Below are 20,530 nucleotides of genomic sequence, written 5' to 3'. Positions count from 1 at the left end.
AAAAATAAAAATATTCAGATTAAAGATTAACTCGTAATTTTACATATTTAGAGTAAAAATAATAAAATAAATACTAAAAAAATTAAAATTTATTATTATTTTTAATCATTAACTAATTTTTCTAATTTTATATTCTAATAACATACCTTACTCTGTATTTTTAAATATTAATAGCACTAAAAATAATAAATTATAAATGATGTGTAGCGTACTAGCGTTCCTTTGATAATAGAGCACATAAAACACACACGTACACTACACAAACATACTCCTCTTCTTCCTCCTCTCTGTTCTTTCTTCCATATCTTTCTGTGGGTACCCTTCTCTCTCTCTCTCTCTCTCTCTCTCTCTCTCTCTCTCTCTAGATTGGTGTCAAAGATAAAGACCACTGCCATACCCACACACACTCTTCCCACTCCAAACAAAAGCTCTCTCCACAACTTCAAACACCACAAACTCCATCATTCACCATCATCTAATGAAGGAGAGTGGAGGCTCTCTTCGACAAGAGAGCCTACCCGAGATTACCACCACCAAAGAAGCTGAGAAAGAAGAACCAAACTACTAAACACTCACCTCTTTCTTCTGAACTCTCCCTACATACATACTCCATTTTCAGCTCAAAGTAACAACCTTTTCTGTTTTCTTCTTCGTGGGGTGTGTCTTCTTTGTGTTTGTGTTTTTGCTTCAATGGCACTTTCTATGCACAAGGACGCGTCAAATAGCATGGATTCAAGCAAGTACGTGAGGTACACACCTGAACAAGTCGAGGCTTTGGAAAGGGTCTATGCTGAATGTCCAAAGCCTTCTTCTTTGAGAAGACAACAACTCATCAGAGAGTGCCCAATCCTCTCAAACATTGAGCCTAAACAGATCAAAGTCTGGTTCCAGAACCGAAGGTATATTAAGGACCCTCTTATTTTTCAACATTGCAACGTTTCATAACTTTGTGCAAAAAGTCTTAACTTTTTTTTTGTCTCCCTTTTTTCACCTTTCATTGATTCTGTTTTTGTTAAGTGTCTTCAAAAGTTGTCAACTTTGGAAAAAACCGGATTTTTGGTCTGATAGCAATATATTTCCAAGTTTGTTGAGTCTCTTGTGTGAATATCAGATTGGGGAGGAAAATGCTTTGCCTTTTTTGGCTAACACTTAACAACCATTGTCATGGTTCTGTTTGGTTCCCTCTTGAGAAGTTTCTGCTTTCTTGATTTGTTGAGTTTGTTCCTGTCTTAAAAGATACTGACAATGTTCTTGTGTAGATGCCGTGAGAAGCAAAGGAAAGAAGCCTCTCGCCTGCAGACAGTGAATAGAAAGCTGACTGCAATGAACAAGCTGTTGATGGAGGAGAATGACCGATTGCAGAAGCAGGTCTCCCATTTGGTCTATGAAAATGGATATATGAAGCAACAAATTCATACTGTAAGAACATTCTTCTCTTCAAGAGTTCAATCTATTTTTTTCTGTTGTTTCTTGAACTTCTTGATGATATTTGATACACTTTTTGTTTTATCACACATAAAATGGAAATGTTTGTTTTAAGATAAGGATCTTGTCATGTGGTGTGTCGTTTCCAGGCATCTGCTACTACTACCACAGACAATAGCTGTGAGTCTGTTGTGATGAGTGGTCAGAACCAACAACAGCAAAACCCAACACCTCAGCATCCTCAAAGGGATGCTAACAACCCAGCTGGGTAAGTAATCCTGTAACAAAGATTTTTCTTTTGCTGTAAAATAAGCAAATGTTTGTTGTGTGTTTTTATTCAAGTGTTTCTAATTTTTCACAAATTCCTGAGTCTTTTTTTCTTTGATGTCATTGTTAGTCTTCTCGCCATAGCTGAGGAGACCCTGGCAGAGTTCCTTTCCAAGGCTACTGGAACTGCTGTCGACTGGGTCCAGATGATTGGGATGAAGGTACACACCTTATTCAATTATATGTTTTTTGTTACTATTATTCTTTTGTATCTAATAACATGTGGATTTGTATCTGAGCATTCTTTCATATGATGTACTATTTGATTTTGTTTGTCTATCTTATGATGTGTGTTATGTATTTGGTGTAGCCTGGTCCGGATTCTATTGGAATCGTTGCTGTTTCCCGCAACTGTAGCGGTGTGGCAGCACGAGCCTGCGGCCTTGTGAGTCTAGAACCCACAAAGGTACGTTGTTTGTCTTGTCTTCATCTTAGGTTGTTTTACTCAATGCTGAACAATGAAAATTATGTCTTTTTTTATTGGTTTATGTGATTTGATTGACTGTTTGTCACAGGTTGCTGAGATTCTCAAAGATCGACCATCATGGTACCGCGACTGTCGGTGCCTTGATGTGTTGAGCATTGTTCCTACAGGGAGTGGGGGCACTATAGAGCTCATATATATGCAGGTATGGTGATCCTTTAGGCATACAAACCAAGTTCTTATATGATTTGTTTTTTTGGTGATTTTGATTTATGTTGAAGGCTCTGTTAAGTTAAATTGATGTGTTCTTTTTTGTTGGGATGCCAGACTTACGCGCCAACTACTTTGGCAGCAGCGCGCGACTTCTGGACAGTAAGATACACTACAAGTTTGGAAGATGGAAGTCTTGTGGTAATACTATGAATAGAGTTTGATGTGCTTTCTTACTGTTCGTCCTAGCAAAATCACTGTTTATGCATTTCTTTTGGTTCAAAGTTACCTCATTTCTAAGTGCTAATATTTTCTCATTATCGTTGAATTGTGATGGCAGATTTGTGAGAGATCATTGACATCTACGACGGGCGGCCCTACAGGGCCTCCTTCTTCAAACTTTGTAAGAGCTGAGATGCTTCCCAGTGGTTATCTAATTAGACCCTGCGAGGGTGGTGGCTCCATTATTCATATTGTAGACCATGTTGATTTAGATGTAAGAGACATTGTTGTAATAATCCAACATTTTGTAAATGAATTTCCTACTTGGTTTCTTAACATTGTAACCGATGGCAGGTCTGGAGTGTTCCTGAAGTACTGAGGCCGCTTTACGAATCTTCAAAAATCTTGGCCCAGAAATTGACCATTGCAGTAAGTTATCTTGCCACACACATACCACTATATCTTACTCATCCAGCCATGCATAAATGAGGTAATGAACCTAAAAAATTCCTTGCAGGCCCTGCAACATATAAGACAGATTGCACAAGAATCTAGCGGAGAAATTCAGTATGGTGGGGGACGCCAGCCTGCTGTGTTGAGGACATTTAGCCAGAGACTCTGCCGGTATGGCCCAGCCTTTTTATTCTGTCAAGAATCTATTCATAGCTGTACATTTGAATTATTGACTTGATGTACATTCGGTGTTTAATTGTAACATTCTAGATAAAAGTTGAGTCTTTTTAATTACTGTATAATTAATTGAAATTCAACTTCTTAGGGGGTTCAATGATGCTGTTAATGGGTTTGTGGAGGATGGTTGGTCACTGCTGGGCAATGATGGGGTAGAAGATGTGACTATAGCTATAAACTCATCTCCCAACAAATTTTTGGGGTCCCAGTACAATTCATCAATGTTCCCAGCTTTTGGAGGTGGGGTTCTGTGTGCCAAGGCATCCATGCTGTTGCAGGTACTTAATGAAGCAAACAAATTTCATGATCACCTATGGTACAAAAGTAATATTCTTGAACTGCTTTTTAATAATGGTGTTTTGCAGAATGTTCCTCCGGCCTTGCTTGTTCGATTCTTGAGGGAGCATCGGTCTGAGTGGGCTGATTATGGTGTTGATGCATACTCTGCTGCATGTCTTAAGGCTACTCCCTATGCTGTTCCTTGTGCAAGACCTGGTGGTTTCCCAAGCACCCAGGTCATTTTACCACTTGCTCATACTATTGAGCATGAGGAGGTATTAATCTTAACTTTGTTATAATCTTTAATCTTAATTAGTTTTATTCCTTAATGGAACATAGTATATTATTGTGTGCTAATTTACTGCTTACTTTAATTCGTGCAGTTCTTGGAGGTAGTTCGGATAGAGGGTCATGCATTTTCCCCTGAAGATGTTGCATTGGCACGCGATATGTATTTGCTTCAGGTAAAGCTGTCATGTTTTATTATAGCCAATATACATCTTTTTGTTTTCTTCCCCTTTTATTATGCAAGTAATTCTTATTTTAACTTTCTATTATGCAATTTTATTTTGCAGCTTTGCAGTGGGGTTGATGAAAATGCAATTGGAGCTTGTGCTCAATTGGTATTTGCACCTATTGATGAATCATTTGCTGATGATGCTCTTCTACTTCCTTCTGGATTCTGCGTCATACCATTGGATCCTAAAACAGTTCAGTGACTTTACTCTTACATAGTTTTACGATGATTTGATATCTTGATTTTTGAGTTCTAGAAAGTAATTTGTATTGGCTGATACTAACGGTGTCATGCATCATCCTGTGTTGACTAATAAAATGTCATTGTTTCTGTTTCTTTTCATCCCAGGATACTCCAACCACAACAAGGACATTAGATTTGGCATCCACACTTGAAGTAGGTTCTGGGAATACACGTGCAGCCGGAGAAGCCGATGATTACAATCTTCGGTCAGTCCTAACCATTGCATTTCAATTCACCTTTGAGAACCATTTGCGCGACAATGTAGCTGCCATGGCTCGCCAGTATGTGCGTAGTGTTGTGGGGTCGGTTCAGAGGGTTGCAATGGCAATTGCTCCATCACGGCTCAGTACTCAACTGGGGCCAAAGTCTCTCCCTGGTTCACCGGAGGCTCTTACTTTAGCAAGATGGATCAGCCGAAGCTACCGGTATTGTTGGCTTTTTAGATTACTTGTTGCTTAATCCATTGGAATTAGAAAGTTGTATTTTGAATCCATGTGTCTGATCTGGTAGCATAAAATTTTATTGTAGAGTCCACACTGGTTCAGACCTTTTTCGGGTTGAATCAACTGCTGGTGATGCAATCTTGAAGCAACTTTGGCAACATTCTGATGCAATCATGTGCTGTTCTGTGAAAACAAATGTAATCCCTTGGAACTGTTCTTTATCTTTTTTTTTTTTCATTTCTTCTTAGCTGAATATGGAGAACTAATGTCATGAATTCATCTTAAGTAATATACTAACTGCCAAAATATTCGCAGGCATCTCCAGTATTCACCTTTGCAAACCAAGCGGGACTTGACATGCTCGAAACTACTCTTGTCGCCCTTCAAGACATTATGCTCGACAAAGTTCTTGATGAATCTGGCAGGAAGATTCTTTGCTCTGAGTTCTCCAAGATTATGCAACAGGTAATTAACAAATAAACCTTACTTTAAGAAAGATCTATAAGCATAATGGGTTGGCGCGACTGATTTGTTTGATCCATGTAGTAGACCTCATTTGCTAATGGTAGACAACAACTTATGACCTCTATTGTTACCTGTACATGATTTGCATCCTTCTGATTCTCTTTGCCATTCTAGTTTTGATTTGAGTTGATATCTTAAGCAATATGCAGAGTTAAGAATTTCATTTTTCCTTTTGTTTGTTTTTTCAGGGTTTTGCATATCTACCAGCAGGAATATGTGCTTCCAGCATGAACAGGCCAGTGTCCTATGACCAAGCAATTGCATGGAAAGTTCTCAATGATGATGACTCCAATCACTGCTTGGCCTTCATGTTCATGAACTGGTCCTTTGTCTAATGAAGAATCTTATATTACATTATTATTATTATTACTATTATAATATCTCTATGTAATTTATATATTCAGCACTTAAGTACTAGATACTGCTATCATATAATAGACAAATGTACTAATTTCAAGATTTCATGAACCCATGTCTATATATATATATATGCTTTTATATTATTATAAAAAATATCCTTGTTAAATTAGTGCTTAGGCCAATTACAATGTTCTTGATGTGTCAGAATCTTGTCTAAGTAGGTTCTTGTTTTGTTTTTATTGGATTACCAAGGCTATGATGGGGTTTGACTTTTGATTGTTTCTAAAGCAAGTGTGCATTGGTTTCAAGATTAGACTATGAATTACAACTAATTCTTAGCCATATAGGGTTGGTATGATTTTTAACCTTATCATGGTGTCCTTTGGTTATTTAAGGCACTGCAACTTTTCTGCCGGACTGTGTCATGTGACTCAAGTCCTTTTCAAATAAAAATGTAGCAATTTGTTTTTATCCTTTTATTTTTTTAATTTTAATATAGGGTATCTAATCTATTTTTGGCTAAAGAAATGGGACTTTGACCAGGAGGGTGACATGGCTTTTATTGGTTCTCACTCTGTCCCTAGTCTATTAGTTTAATCTTTATAAATGTTTATTGCGTGGTTAATTACTTAATCTGTAATAAATTATAAAATATTTACACTATGTAGTTGTTTGTAATGTTTATTTTTAATCATGCATTGAATAAATATAAATAGTATATTAGAATAAACCTTATGAAAATTCCTCTCATTATTTTTGTTATTTTCTTTGAAGTTACAAATCACCCTATCTTGACAAGTGTAGCCCTCAATCCTCATGCATATATAGCAAATGTGAAAAGCATTAAACATTTTTTTTTCTGGTTTAAGTATATGTCATTAATAAAGTTTAGGTGAAATTACAATTCAGTCCACCATACTTTGGACCACTTGTGGTTGAAAAGAAAACAGAACATTGAAGGTTTTGGAAAGTGAAAAAAGTGAGCTTTTCTGCATAACATGTATGCACGAGAAAGTGACACATTAATAAAATCCGGTGAAGATGCTGACCATAACAGAACCAGCATGAATTTCTTTTGGCTGGAGGTAATTAAAGAGCAAGAGTTATTATTAACAAGTACCAAAATAAATGCAAGCTACTATGTATGTATATCATAATCATAATGAAAAGATCTTGGTTTTAAATATTTGTCTAGAAAGAAAAAATAAAGGTGTTAGTTGTCACAAAGTGATGATGATGATGCTGTGGACTATATATGAATATACCTCACTTTTTTTTTTCTCCCTAGGGGCAATTCTTTGATAGCGATATTAGAGGAGTAGGAAGAGGAGAATATCACGGATAATGTCCCTCTTATAGCATAACAATAGCTGTGACATTCTCTAGTGTGGACATAGTTATATAAATGCTATCAATGAACTTTGATGCGTATAAAGTTTACAATTAAATTAAATTAGGTGGAGTATTGCATTGTTCTATAGGCCATCATGGGTGAGACATGGAATAGTTTAATATTAAGTTATTAACCATGATCTATGCATCTACCTTGTACCTATGTGGCTATGTCTCATTTCATTATACTAAATGCTGTCCAATATTTATGGCTATAAAAAGACTAAGGAAAAAGGTGATCCCTTTAGTTCCTACATGTTACAATGCTCAAAATAGATAACTAATCATTTTAGTTAATTTGCGCAGTTAAAGAAAATTTAGACCTTAGTTATGAGTTTATTTAGTCCCATATAATTAAATATTTATATCTTTTTCGTAGAATCATATGTTTTTGCTAATTGAAGTGAGTTGACACTAATAATAATTTTGTTGAAATAGTAACATAATGTATGTATGATTAGATCTTTATATTTATAAGAAAAGAAAAATGTATAAAAATGATGAAATTAAGTCCCTTAATTATTGCTATGGTTGTTTTGGCTACAATCCTATAAGGTGTCTCCACATGAAGAAGGGATGAAGGAGTAGGTTAGATATTAGAACTTAAAAATTCCATTGGAATAGAATAGAGAGATATGTGGGGCCCACAGAATCTGGGTTGCAAAATGGAGTACATATACTATATGGTCAAGGGATGACGACATAGTTTCTGTTGGGCCATCACAACTCTGTTTCTGTCAATCCCTGACCTTATCCAATGGATTGGACCCTCCCTATAATTCTCATCATTTTTTAATTTTAACTTCTTAATAATAATAATAATAATAATAATTTAATTCATTTGAGTACTTGGGAAATATGGGGGACAACTAAAATAATAGTAATAATAATAATTTTATTTTAGGCATGATCAATTCGGTTTAAAACGACATCGTTTAGTAGTAGACAGTAGAGACAATCATGTAAGGGGATGGGGCCCACAAGGGTTGGCCATTTTTGTCTCTTATTTTTTTTCTATTTGAGTTAATTGACTTGGTTAGGTATTACAGTGCGTTACTCCATTTTGCTATTTGAAGCCAAGGTATTCTCATGCTCATGGTTCTCCTTTTAGTGTCCATCAAATGTCCCTCGTCTAAGTTGTTCACCTCTTACCTCCATCACTCAATTACCTACTTACCTTAAATGCTTGCTTTTATACTTTGGAGTTGTTATCATACCATAAACGTAGACATGTACTAGTAGTATGAAATAACAACTCATCATCTTCATACAAAATGCTTAATATTTAAGTAGTCTAATAAATATACTTCTTTAGATGCTAGCCATTATTAGACCGGACTAATAGCGATTTCTAGGAAAATTGTAAACTCGTTTATGTTGGGTGAAAACTCAGATGAAGTCGACTTCACGTGAAGTTAATATCTAAGAGCTGTTAGATGAAAATTTAGTCAAATCAGTCAAATCATCTAACGGTTCTCAAGTATCAACTTCACGTGAAGTCGACTGCACCTGAATTTTCACCTTTATGTTGATGTTGTATTAGTGAGAGTTTGAACTATGAAAAAAAAATTAATAAAAAATCTCAAAGCCTTAATAAATTCACACTTAGAATTAGGAGAAAAAATGAAAAGAAAAAAGAATTGTTGTGTTTATAAAAGGCCCTGCCATTCCCACCGGTTGATGAGCTGCATTGAAAGTAACTATGTATAGTCGGAAGAGCAAACAAACCCAACCATACAAAACAGTATCATAAATTCAGAATCTCCTCATAATGTACGTACTCACGTACGTATACGATGTGCATGCGTATGTCCCACACATAAATGATGCCATCAATTTAATATTTATATATTTGACTCTCATGCATGCATGAGCATCATGGACATACATGCATGCATTGATACATCGTGCATATACAGCGTTCTTTTCTTTCTTTGTTTTTGGCTCCCTTTTAAGATATCCTTTTCAGCGTTTGAAAATTCGAGGCGTTTTTAAAGTTTGAGTGCGAAAGGCACCCTACTGTATTTTCGAGCCTCGTGCCCCCCTTTAATTTCTTAACAAATTAAATAGAGAATATTAAATGAAGTATATTTTTTTAGATTTTATTTCTTTAGTTAAATAGAATTGATGTAATACATCTATGTTAATTTACTATTTTTTATTACAAATATGTAATAATAACATTAAATATAATATTACTTAAGATAATAAATGTTTTATTGTTTTAATCAATTTTGAGTTCAAATCTTAAGAACAATTGTTTTTTATATTATAATGTATGAAAAAGTCTAGGAGTCAGTAGTTTTATTGAATTTTGGCTAGCATATAACCAGCAGAGAAATGTAAGACATTAGATAAAATTCTACATCAATCTCACACCATCAAATCATCATTAATAGCTAGTTGATGGCTAATAATCACAAAAATTACTGGCCCTAACATTACTCAAGAATAAATTGAAGTAGAAGTAGCTTCATGTTATCCCATACACTAAGGGTGTGTTTGGATTTACGTTGGAGAAAAGAAAAGCTCGTTTGAGCTCCTTGAACGCTTCATCTTCATGTTTGGCAACGGTTTTATTCTGTAAACGTAGAAGTGATTTTTGTCTTCAACCCACGTTTACCAAAAGCTAAAAATTCTAGCTTTTCCATTCAGCTTTTCACGTTGGATTAAATTTTATGTTCTATGTATCAATTATACCCTTTATTATTCATATATTTATTATTTTCTTTTTTATAATATATCTTTTTAATACTTTCTTATGCATATTATTTTTTGTAAAACTTATGTTTTTTTATATGAGTTCTTTTACTGTTATTGTTATTTCTTTTTTGTATAGAATATTTTTTTTACTTTGTATTATGATTCTATTAATTCTATTAGAGTACTAAAGAATACTGATAATACTAAAAAAATATTAAAATTTATTTAAATATTTAAAATAAAATTATAAGATAACATAAAATAATTATTTAAACTCATGTCCTTTTTTGTAATTTTCTATCTAAAAGTGATTTTGAATAATGTAATCCAAACAATATTTAGTTTACTATAATCCATTTTGAATAAAAATTACCAAACATAAACCACGTTAATACTAACTCACTTTTGATCAAAATCATTTTTACAAAATCAATTTTATACAAACCTCCGTTTGCAAACGGTAATCCAAACACACACTAATACTGTTTGATATTGCCCTTTTTCTAATGTAGATATATAATAGTTTTGTATTATACCTAAGTATAGTGATGATAAATAATAAAATAAAATAAAATGAAAAGACCATAATGGCCTTGAGAATTTGTGGGTCAATAGGTGAGTGGGGAAAGCAGTGTGTGCTAGGCGTGAAGAAACCTCGCTTTCCACTTTTGTTTATAGCAGTTATCAAATGTGTGCCTCACGCTTCACATGCACACACATTAACACTTTTCTCTCTTGTCTACTCTACTCTATTTAGAAACACATTTATATATACTAGTATTGTTAAGAAAAATCCATATATTTATTTGTGGTATTTTGAATTAAAGTAAGGGGGTCTGAATAAGCGTGCATTTGGGCACTGTTTGTTCCTCAGCTGAATATGTTAAAGTGCCAAAGATCTTGAACTTTACAAAATCCAAGGAAAGTGCACCCCTAGTCCCTAGATCTATCTAGGTTATTCTTGTTATGTCACATAGGATAACTTTTGCTGGGTTTTGTTATGTCTTTGTTGTACAAATAAATAGTCTAAGTATTTTTTCCATCATATTTTAATTTTAATTTTTAATATGTACTTTTCAAAATATTTTTTTAAAAAAATAGTTTTTTTTATATAATTTCAAATATGAATAAATGTTCCTATACATATAGAGGACTACACAATAATAAATAGGCATTGTTGAATAAAAATAAAGAACATATCTTTCTGTTGCAGCCTTGCAGGTTGTTTTAAAAGATTGAGCAGAAAGAAATTAAAGGGTCTGAATTCTGAAGGGAGCAAAATAAAGAAAGTGTGTGAGTTTGAATAGGGCACTAGACTATCATGGTCTGTGAAATTTTAGAGTGTTTAATTAGAGAAAGTTTGTTGACTGAGACTTTGGAATTTGGTGTTTTCTTTTTCCTCCTTTTTTTTCTTAAAAAATAATTAATTCAAAATTTTTCCTGGTTTTGTGAACTGGTCTGGAGGAATCAGAGGTTTTAAGCCTTTTCCGTTTTGGTGGAAGATTTGCATAGAGAAATCATTGTGAGTGTGATGTTTATGGGGTTCATATCTATCTAAAATTTTGTTCTTTGCGAATGACAGGATGCTAAGAAAATTTTAAAAAATGTGTCACCAGCAGCTAATGTGTTACTGTATGATCGTGAGTCATGACATCTTTTGTTTTCATAATTTTCTTTAAAAAGCTATTCTGTATATATAGTGTTTTTTTTGTTAGTTTACTCGTTTATTTAAATAACTGTTAATGTTTGAGTACTACTTTATATATGTTAATGTTCGGTTGTCGGGTTCCGGACAGATCGGGTGAGCTGGTGAAGGGGTGAGGACGCCTTAGCTTTGGTCGCACAGGTTGCGGGTTCGCCGAGTAGCCGAGCACTTGTCCTGGAGAGAGGATGAGGGGGGTGCCACCTGCAAAGACACTCCGACGCTCAAGTCAGCGATGTGCAGGCGGGCAGAATAATGAGGTGAAAGGATATGACGTACCTCGGGGGAAAAGCCAATCTTCCCCTTATATACATGTCAGTAGTGGGCCCCTCGTGAGGACAGGCCCATATTCCTAAGGACATTGTCCTGCCGCCGCGTGTGGGTCGCACAAGACACGTGTCCGGATCGTTTGAAGGGCGAGGGGCCGGGTCGGGTGGAGCTCGGGCCAGGGTCGACCCGTCGGGTCCTTGGGCCAGACCGTAACAGTTAATAAGTAGTATTTTATTGGCTAACGACAAATCTTTAAATAAAATTTAGATTTGCGACAGTTTGGTAATTGACTTGTTGTTAGAGTATAATTATGATCAATTAGTTCAATTCGTATTATTTAACATATAGAATATTACTTTTTTTTTATTTTAATTCTCTTAACACCTACAAATACTATTCTATATTATATTATTCTACATAACTTGAATATACACAAATTCTTTCTCTATCATTCTCTCCTACCTTTTTAATAATAGTTGAATTGAGAGATAATATGAGGAGTAAAAAAGAATTAGTTTATACCTTCATTAAAAGTAGTATTTCCCTATTATCTACAAAAAAAAAACTCCCTAGAATCTATCATAAAATTAAGTAAAATATTACAAATGATACTTTTCTATTGGCAAATATTATATTCTCTTTGAAGTTTATTTGGAATTTCTATTTCATAAAATGTGGCTAATTTTCCTGTTACACATGCATTGTGGTGATCTCTCCTATTAAACGATTTGTATGTGTATATATCATTTCATTATAAATTAAATCAATATATTTATTTATCTAAATATTTATTTCAATTTATATATTTTTGGCATGGAACAACCCAACAACGTTACGGTATCCTGTTATTAGATTCAAGAAGGATTTAGAAGAATCCTTTTATAGGTTCAATAAATGTTGCAATTGTAGAAATAAGTAAAATCCAATTTGGTCTTGTGTTTGTTGTTTTTGGAAGTTGATGAAGTCCAAGTTATGTGGTTATGGTAAGTGTGAGATTAGGCTTTAGTTGGTGCATTTAGAACAGAGGGCAAAAGCGTTGCACTAACTAGCGAGTAGGAAATTAAGTTGCATTCACTCATTAATTCAATGCATCGATTAGACTCAGCAGTGAACAATGTTTTCTTTTTTATTTATCTTTTATTTTTTAAGTTGTAACTCTTCCAGAATGGCATCAGAACACTTTCTCTGCACTGCAATTTATAAATATATAGTAGTAAATACTCATCAACCTTATTTTCTATACTCTCCAACCAAAACCAGAGCTATTCTTATGAATTAAAAGAAATATCTATTGACTTGCAAAAGTTGAGAATGTTCTTTCAGCTTTGTTAAAGCAAAATAGGTATTTGCGAAAAAAAATAATAAAGAATATGTAGCTAATAAAGTACTCATCCGTTTAAACAAGTGTTGAATGGTCTGTTCACTTGTCTGTTTAAGTAAGTGTTTGGAGTTTAAATTTCGTTTTATGTATGTAGCAAACTCATTAGCTAGCGACAGACCGCAGACTTTTAAATAAAATTCAAATTCACGATAAATTAATTATTGACCTAATGAATTGAGAGATATCATCGACAACAAAAACATATAGCAAATAAAAATGTTGTATAATAATGTGTGTAAGCAGGAATATGAAAAAGCATAATACTATAGTAAAGTGAAATTTGTACTTTTGTTGAAGAATGAGTATTGTTTTTTTAGTATAAAATGCCACAAAAAATATTATCATGTATAATGCTTATATTTTTAATAAATTTAATAAAAATGTTCACTTTTCATCCAATTTTACTCCAGTAAAAAATACTAAGAAAAACAATTATTTTTACCAATTTTATGAAATATTTATATACCTCCCTTTTGGCGTGTGACAATAATATGTAGCAAAAGATTTAACAATAGACAAGTTTTACTGTTTAAGCTCTTTTTGGTTTTTTCATATTAGGATCTTGGACTAAGTTTTTTTTGGTAATTGGATCTTGGACTAAGTTAAGACCACTAGTTTTTATTTTGGGTCTGAAAGAGATCTAGCTGATCCATATAAAATGTTAATTTGGGTAATACCAAAAAAGAAGAAACACATAAGAAGGGTAGTGAAATCTGGGAAATTCCGTCCAAAAAAAAAGTGTTGGCAATTTGGGTTTACACTCGAGTTAAGTTTTATGTATATTTTGGATCCATTCGAATTTCATCTATGATAGCTTTGATAGCCCAAAATGTAAAATCAAACCATAAGTCTTTTTCTTATAGTTGCCGACTTGGATATTGGATAGCCCAACGCTGTGTCGCTGTCCCATATACCTTCTATTAGTTTGAATAATAAAACTTATTTTGAACAAAATAATAATAATAATAATAAATTAATAATAGTAATAATAATAACATTAATATTAATAATAAAACTTATAATAGCTTGCTGTAGTGCAAAAAAAGAAAATGCTTATTGTAGATATTTACTTATTCAACTTGGAATATTTTAAAATTCTCTGCACTATGATTCAACAGACAACCAAATTTGAGAAATCAAGCTTTGATATTTTTTAATAGGTTATAAAGTACAAAGCAAAACCCACTTTGTACCGTAGTTAAGAATATAATATATATACGGAGTGAGATAAAGACATTTAAAACGTTTTTTTTAAATATATTTTTTTAGTAATTAAAATTTAATACATATAATTTATTAAATTGTGTTATTATTGTTAAAATTAAATCAGATAAATTGATTTGGTCGAAAAATCGGTAAACTAAATCTTCAACCAATTTAAATTAATATTTTTTTTATAGAAAATGACTACAATAATTTTATTATAAAAAATGATTAAAATACTCTTGTTATATATATATAAGCACAGAGAGAAGAGAAATGTTAGAATTTAGGATAATAATAATAATAATAATAATAATAATAATAATAATAATATTTTAATAATTTTTTATAATAAAAATATTATAGTTATTTTATATAAAAAATATTAATTTAGATTGGTTCAAAGTGTAATTCATTGATTTTTTGGCCAAATCAATTTGTCTTGATCTAATTTTAATAAAAATAACACGATCTAATCAATTATATGTATTGGATTTTAATTACTAAAAAAATAAAAAAATATTTTAAGCGTATTTATCTGAGTGTTATTTTAAGCGTATTTATCTGAGTAGCTCCCTATATATATATATATATATATATATATATATATATATATATATATATATATATATATATATATATATATATATATATATATATATCCTGCGAATCTAAATTCTATTTAAAGGTTTATTATTCACTAATGAATTATTGCATGCACAGACGAAACAAATAATTTTGAATATTAATTTTGATAGTTGCAAAATGTCACCTCATGAACACATTTAAAAGTACGGAAGCTCAAAATAAGAATATCCTAACATATGGACGTGCTTTGTCTATGTCTCCATGATGATATTGAAACCACATTTTCATATAGAGTGCCAATAAAGTAGATTAGAATATCACACAAAATGATATGATAAGATTGCGGCATGCACTAGTCTCTCATAAAAGTGAAATAAACCATAGTCAAGATAACATGATTTCAATATATATAATGTTGCTATAGTTGTCACATATATTATAAGAAGCCTCAAATTTTAGAATTATGGACTCATCACTTTCAATGATAATGAAAAACAACATAGTGAGATTCTTCCTTATGTTGTGCTTTGCCCTCTTCATTGTGTTTCTGACGAAAACAATGAAAAGGGCGAATTACTTGTTTGGAAATAATGAATATTACGTTCAAGTGATCAATGGATTTTCCGACAATTCGTCGGTTCCATTGGTCATATGGTGCTCCTCGGAGGAGATGGACCTCGGCGGACGTGCGCTCCAAGAGCATGATGATTTCAGCTGGACCATGAGGCCTAGCTTTTGGGGTGGCAACAATGAGATGAAGTGTACCATGAAATGGGACAGCACAAGAAGGAGCTTTGATGCATTCATGGCTTCTAGGGACACTCACCGATGTGGTGCTTATAGGATGTGTTATTGGATGGTAACACAAGATGGGTTCTTTTTCAGCAATGATCAAGTCAATTGGAGCATGGATTTCTTGTGGTGATTATATGAATCATATATGCTATGCAAATAGAAGAGGACTGTCAAGAGTTTTTGTATGATTTAGAATAATTTTTAAGAGGGTCTTTTTTTTATGATCAATACAAATGCATGTATGTGGAATTTGTATTGTTTCATTTGGAAGGTTTTTGTTGCCATGAGTGCTTTGATTAGATTAGTAATCTTAATTCCATTTCCGTTGCCATCTTCTGTGCTATTTTTCAAATTGGGTCACGACTAATTATTAGGTTTCAATTAAGGTGATGTTTAGATACACACTTTATATGGTTAGGAATACACTTTTATGATTGATGAGCAAAAATACCTTTAATATGTTTATTTATATAAACTGTGTATAGTATTTTGCATCACCCTTAATTAATTACTAAATTTGTTCTAACTATATGGACTATATAGTTTTGCTAATAATAATATTAGATCTCCTACATATGTATTGAATTTGATCATTCTTAGATATGCACAAAATATTGCTTATGTACATTCAACTATAGTTCTAGACTTCTAGGGATCATAATATTAAGAAAAAAAAAATAAATAAATAGGTTCTTGACCTTTTAATTTACATATATTTTAGTTTTCGAAAATTAAAAAATATACTTAAGTTTTTGACATTTTCAAAATTTGAACACATCGATTTTTTTGTTTATTTTGGTTTATCAGACTCAACAAAAAAATCAAACGTAATTTTTGTTGTCCTAACCTTGCTGATATATAGATACACATGTATGAGAATTTTTAAAATTGGACAAATTAGATCCAGGAATCAATATGTCCTGATTTTGAGAAGGTCAATAACTTAAATGTATTTTCGAATTCTTGGAGACTTATTAATAGCCCGCCAACCAAAAGGTCAATGATCTATTTGTCCTTTTCTCTAATGATAATTGTTGATGATCCACATTTCTGTTAAATAAAATTAGTAGAATAAAATTGTTCTTTATTTTTGGGGTACCTATTTTTTTTTCTTAAAATCAGATTTTATTAAAATTTTAACTCTAATAATTAAGGGATTGGCCATGAGTTCAGCAGCTTGATATTTTCCCTTTGCAATGTCCAAATACCCCAATTAATTTTAGTCATAATTAACCAAATAAATGTAAAAAGAAAACAACAACAACAAAAGTTGGACCTAATTATTGACAACTATGGTTTCTCTTCATTTAATGGAAAGTTTCTATAGACATGATGAATTTAATACATTATTTTTTCATACATTTACATAAAGATTAGTAGGATATATAAACAATGATTTTAGCTTAAACGAAGTTGATACTATATAATAATACTTTTATTATACATGCTTCCCTTTTTAAGCATTTTTTTTATTGTGTTTGTTTTAGTGGACTATATTGCACATTGCACACTTGCAAGTTGCAGCGCAAAGGTTGAAGATTTGCCTCCAATACAAATTGCAATTTTGTCGTTAACTAAAATTATCAACTCCACAAATTAAAAAGTACCAGAACTGGAATGTATTTATTTATTTTCTTTTATTTTAGTTATAAGATGCAACTTGAGATAAAGCTGATAAAGATGTCTCCCTTCCAAGTTCCAACATAAATGATAAGGCCGGTACTATTAGAAGTGGATACTTTTTCAGTTTTTTGTTATGTGCCTTTCTTTTCTTTTTTCTGTTTTTTCTTTTAAAAAAACATGAGTTAATATATATGTCGGAAATTATTTTAAATATAAAAAAGTAAGTGGTATTTTTGTTAAATATTGGTGTTTAGAATGTTTTACAGAAATATAAATTTGTCAGATTCACACTGAGAACACGCAACCTACGTGATAGTTTTAGCAGAGATTTCAAAGCAACTTTAACAAAAATTCTCAGCAGAAATTTACCACATGTCAAATGATCGTTCAACACGCACCATGCGTGATAGCTTTATAGAGATTTCGAGTACTTTTTCGAGAACACTTTAGCAGAGATTCTCAGCAGGGATTTGACACGTGGCAGCATCCCAACAACACGCAGGCTGCGTGATTTCATGTGGCTGCTCCCCACCAGCATGCAGGTCACGTGTTGACCGTGCAACGCATACTGCTCCAAGACACGTGGCAGCCTCCCAGCAACATGCATGGTGCGTGTTGGTTGCTGCTTCCCAAGATGTCTCCATGCAAGAGACAACACATGCAACGGAAAGTGTCCCGAGTAAATGCATGTGAGGTTGGTGAAGAGTGGGTTAGTGTATTGGCGTGTATAACAGGGTAGGGGTGTTGGGGTTTTGTTGTGTGTGAGTGAGGGTTGAGGTTTTGCTGTGTGTGAGGGAGTTTTGTTGGGTGGTGGAGTTTTGTTGTGTGTGACGGAGGGTGGAGGGTGGATGGTAAAGGATTTTGGAGAGCGTAAGGATTTTAGTGAGTTTGGAGAGGGCTGAGTGCAAGGATTTAGTGTTAGGTTTAAATGTGACTTTAGTACGTCTAATATGGTACGTGATTATACGTTTCTGAAAGATCATATTATCAACTATTTGGGTCATCCTAATTATGTAAGTTTGTTATTTCTGTTAATATGAATGTATAATATAATTAATAATATTTTGTGATATTTCGAAAATAAAATGATTATATTAATTTTGTAATTTTTTGGAAGGTAATAATATTAGGTTTCAAATTTTATATTAATATTTTATGTTGTAATGTTATTTTTATTTAGTAGTAATATGTATTTTTTAATTTTTAATAACTTGTCATTTGTATTTCGATTGTCCTGTACCCAGGCTAATAGGAATATTCTGTCTTGTAAGCTTGATCTGCCGGAACAATGGCACCCGGCGATTGAGCAGGCTTTACGATCTACGTGATTCTACCATGTATTGAGAGTGGGATAGATTAGAAGACATTCCGGGTTGCTATCTGCTCTTGTAGAAAGGTTGAGACTAGAGACTTATTCCTTCGTATTGCCAGCCAGTGAGGTTATAGTATGTTAAGCACAACACTGTGTTGAATCCAAAAAAGAAAAAAAACCATCACCCTAAAAGTGACATCACCTGAATCCAAAATATGACCAAATTTACCCAAAGAACATAAAGCACAACACTGTGCTCAATCTAAAAGAAAACATCACCTCAATTTAACATCATATCTACAAAAAAAAGCATCCCTAAATAACATTATAATTCAACAAAACAGTATGTCCAAATCAAAGTTTTTAGACCCAAAAAAGTAAGACATGGTCCATTCAATGCAAGGAGAGAGTACTAAGGCCTAGGCCTAAAGCTTGGCGTGGGTACCAACTTCAACATTCTTGAGATTGGTACAATGCTTGTTGTTGTCCTTGTTTTTGCAGAGAGGTAATCAGTTGGCCTTGGAGTTATTTGTGGCTATGAGGTAGGCTGTGGATAGGAATTTGTGTAGGCCTAACAGTAACTTCTTTCTTTCTAAAAAAGAGGTAAATACCAAATTAGTACCCGAAAGATTTTGACGCTGACAAAATAGTACATGACTTTTGTTATTGACAAAATAGTCCCTAAAAAATTTTAAAATTTGACAAGCGTGCCCCTAAGCTCGCCAGAGCAAATCTCCGGCAAGCACAATGCTGATGTGGCCACCGTGTTTTGGTGACTTGGCAAACCACCCACAAAGCCCCCTCCCCAACGCACAATCCTCCCTTCCCTCTCCCTCTCTGTTGCAACCCCCATCCCCAACGCACACTTCTCCCCCCATCACAGTCCCCTCCTCAACGTATACTCCCATCTTCCTCCCTCAACACCACCATTCGCAGCAACAACCTTAGCATCAATAGCAACAACAACCTCCACTACTCTCCCTCCCCAATGCACACTACCCCTCCCTCCCTCAACCCCACCACTCGCAGCACCAACAGCCTCAATACAACAACAACAATAATCTCCACCACTCTTCCTTCCCTAACGCAGACTCCCCTCTCCCTCTTTCAATAGTACACCACCACTCACAGCAACAACAACCTCAACATCAACAGAATTTTCCCAAATCATGAATTGTCCCAAGTTTTTAGGTTAAATTATCATTCAAAAAGATTAATAACAATAAAAATCAGAGAAAACAAACAAATTCATATACAATAATCGAAATAAAATAAAATAAAATAAATAAAATAGAATAAAGCTTAATACAGACACCATCAAAGCAAGAACAGAAGAAGAACACCAGACACAGAAGAGGCACGAAACGATGGAGCCAAGATGGAATCCAGATAGAGGAGGCATGGCAGCGATTAGAGGCTAGTAGCAAGCAGTGAAGGTGACAGCGGTGAAGATGAAATGCTATGAAGGAGACAGACAACACTGGCGGACGCAGAGGACCTGATGACGAGATGGCTATAGTGCAGTGTCGATGACACTGACTCTGTAAGACTGAGAATGTTGAGCTCCCATTGCCATTTTGGAGGAGAGTGAGTTGAGAGTGTGAGATAGTGTGTTGGGACGGGGATTAGGGTTAGGGAGGGAGAGGGAAGGATTAGGGTTGGGGAGGGGGGAGAATGCATTCAGGAAAGGGAAGGGGGGAGTGCGTTAGGGAGGGGAAAGGAGAAGGAGAAGTGCGTTGGAGAGGAAGAATTAGGGTGGGGGAGGGTTTTTGCCATGTCATCAAAACGTAGTGGCCATGTCAGCATTGTGTTTGCCGGAGATGTGCTCCGGCGAACTCGTAGGTACGCTTGTCAAATTTTAAAATCTTTTAAGGACTATTTTGTCAATAACAAAAC

At 33.7% G+C, this 20,530-nt stretch overlaps 2 protein-coding genes across 2 annotated transcripts; both read left to right on the top strand.

Annotated features, from left to right (window-relative positions):
• The first annotated feature begins 224 nt into the window (after positions 1-224).
• LOC112796163 (homeobox-leucine zipper protein ATHB-14) lies at positions 225-5,936 on the top strand. The gene is made up of 18 exons (XM_025838493.3): positions 225-899; positions 1,260-1,419; positions 1,575-1,693; positions 1,823-1,913; positions 2,063-2,158; positions 2,268-2,381; positions 2,504-2,587; positions 2,727-2,882; positions 2,963-3,037; positions 3,126-3,232; positions 3,387-3,576; positions 3,664-3,852; positions 3,961-4,041; positions 4,153-4,287; positions 4,443-4,762; positions 4,866-4,977; positions 5,096-5,245; positions 5,494-5,936. The coding sequence occupies exons 1-18, from the start codon at positions 691-693 to the stop codon at positions 5,638-5,640; spliced, it is 2,535 nt and encodes an 844-aa protein (XP_025694278.1). The 5' UTR covers positions 225-690; the 3' UTR covers positions 5,641-5,936.
• Positions 5,937-15,367: 9,431 nt separating this feature from the next.
• On the top strand, positions 15,368-15,829 carry LOC112794191 (S-protein homolog 20). The gene has a single exon (XM_025836304.3). It carries the CDS (start codon positions 15,368-15,370, stop codon positions 15,827-15,829), a length of 462 nt encoding a protein of 153 aa, XP_025692089.1.
• Positions 15,830-20,530: the final 4,701 nt, after the last annotated feature.

The sequence above is a fragment of the Arachis hypogaea genome, chromosome 4 (assembly GCF_003086295.3).
Source record: "Arachis hypogaea cultivar Tifrunner chromosome 4, arahy.Tifrunner.gnm2.J5K5, whole genome shotgun sequence".
NCBI lineage: Eukaryota > Viridiplantae > Streptophyta > Magnoliopsida > Fabales > Fabaceae > Arachis > Arachis hypogaea.
This window is presented reverse-complemented; position numbering and strand designations above follow the sequence as displayed.

What these genes read in the sequence shown, in the direction of transcription:
- LOC112794191 (XM_025836304.3), top strand. Translation starts at nt 15,368, where the DNA reads ATGGACTCATCACTTTCAATGATAATGAAAAACAACATAGTGAGATTC.
- LOC112796163 (XM_025838493.3), top strand. Translation starts at nt 691, where the DNA reads ATGGCACTTTCTATGCACAAGGACGCGTCAAATAGCATGGATTCAAGC. An exon ending in GTCTGGTTCCAGAACCGAAG is followed by an intron (nt 900 to 1,259) that starts GTATATTAAGGA and finishes GTTCTTGTGTAG; the next exon opens with ATGCCGTGAGAAGCAAAGGA. An exon ending in GCTGTTCTGTGAAAACAAAT is followed by an intron (nt 4,978 to 5,095) that starts GTAATCCCTTGG and finishes AAATATTCGCAG; the next exon opens with GCATCTCCAGTATTCACCTT.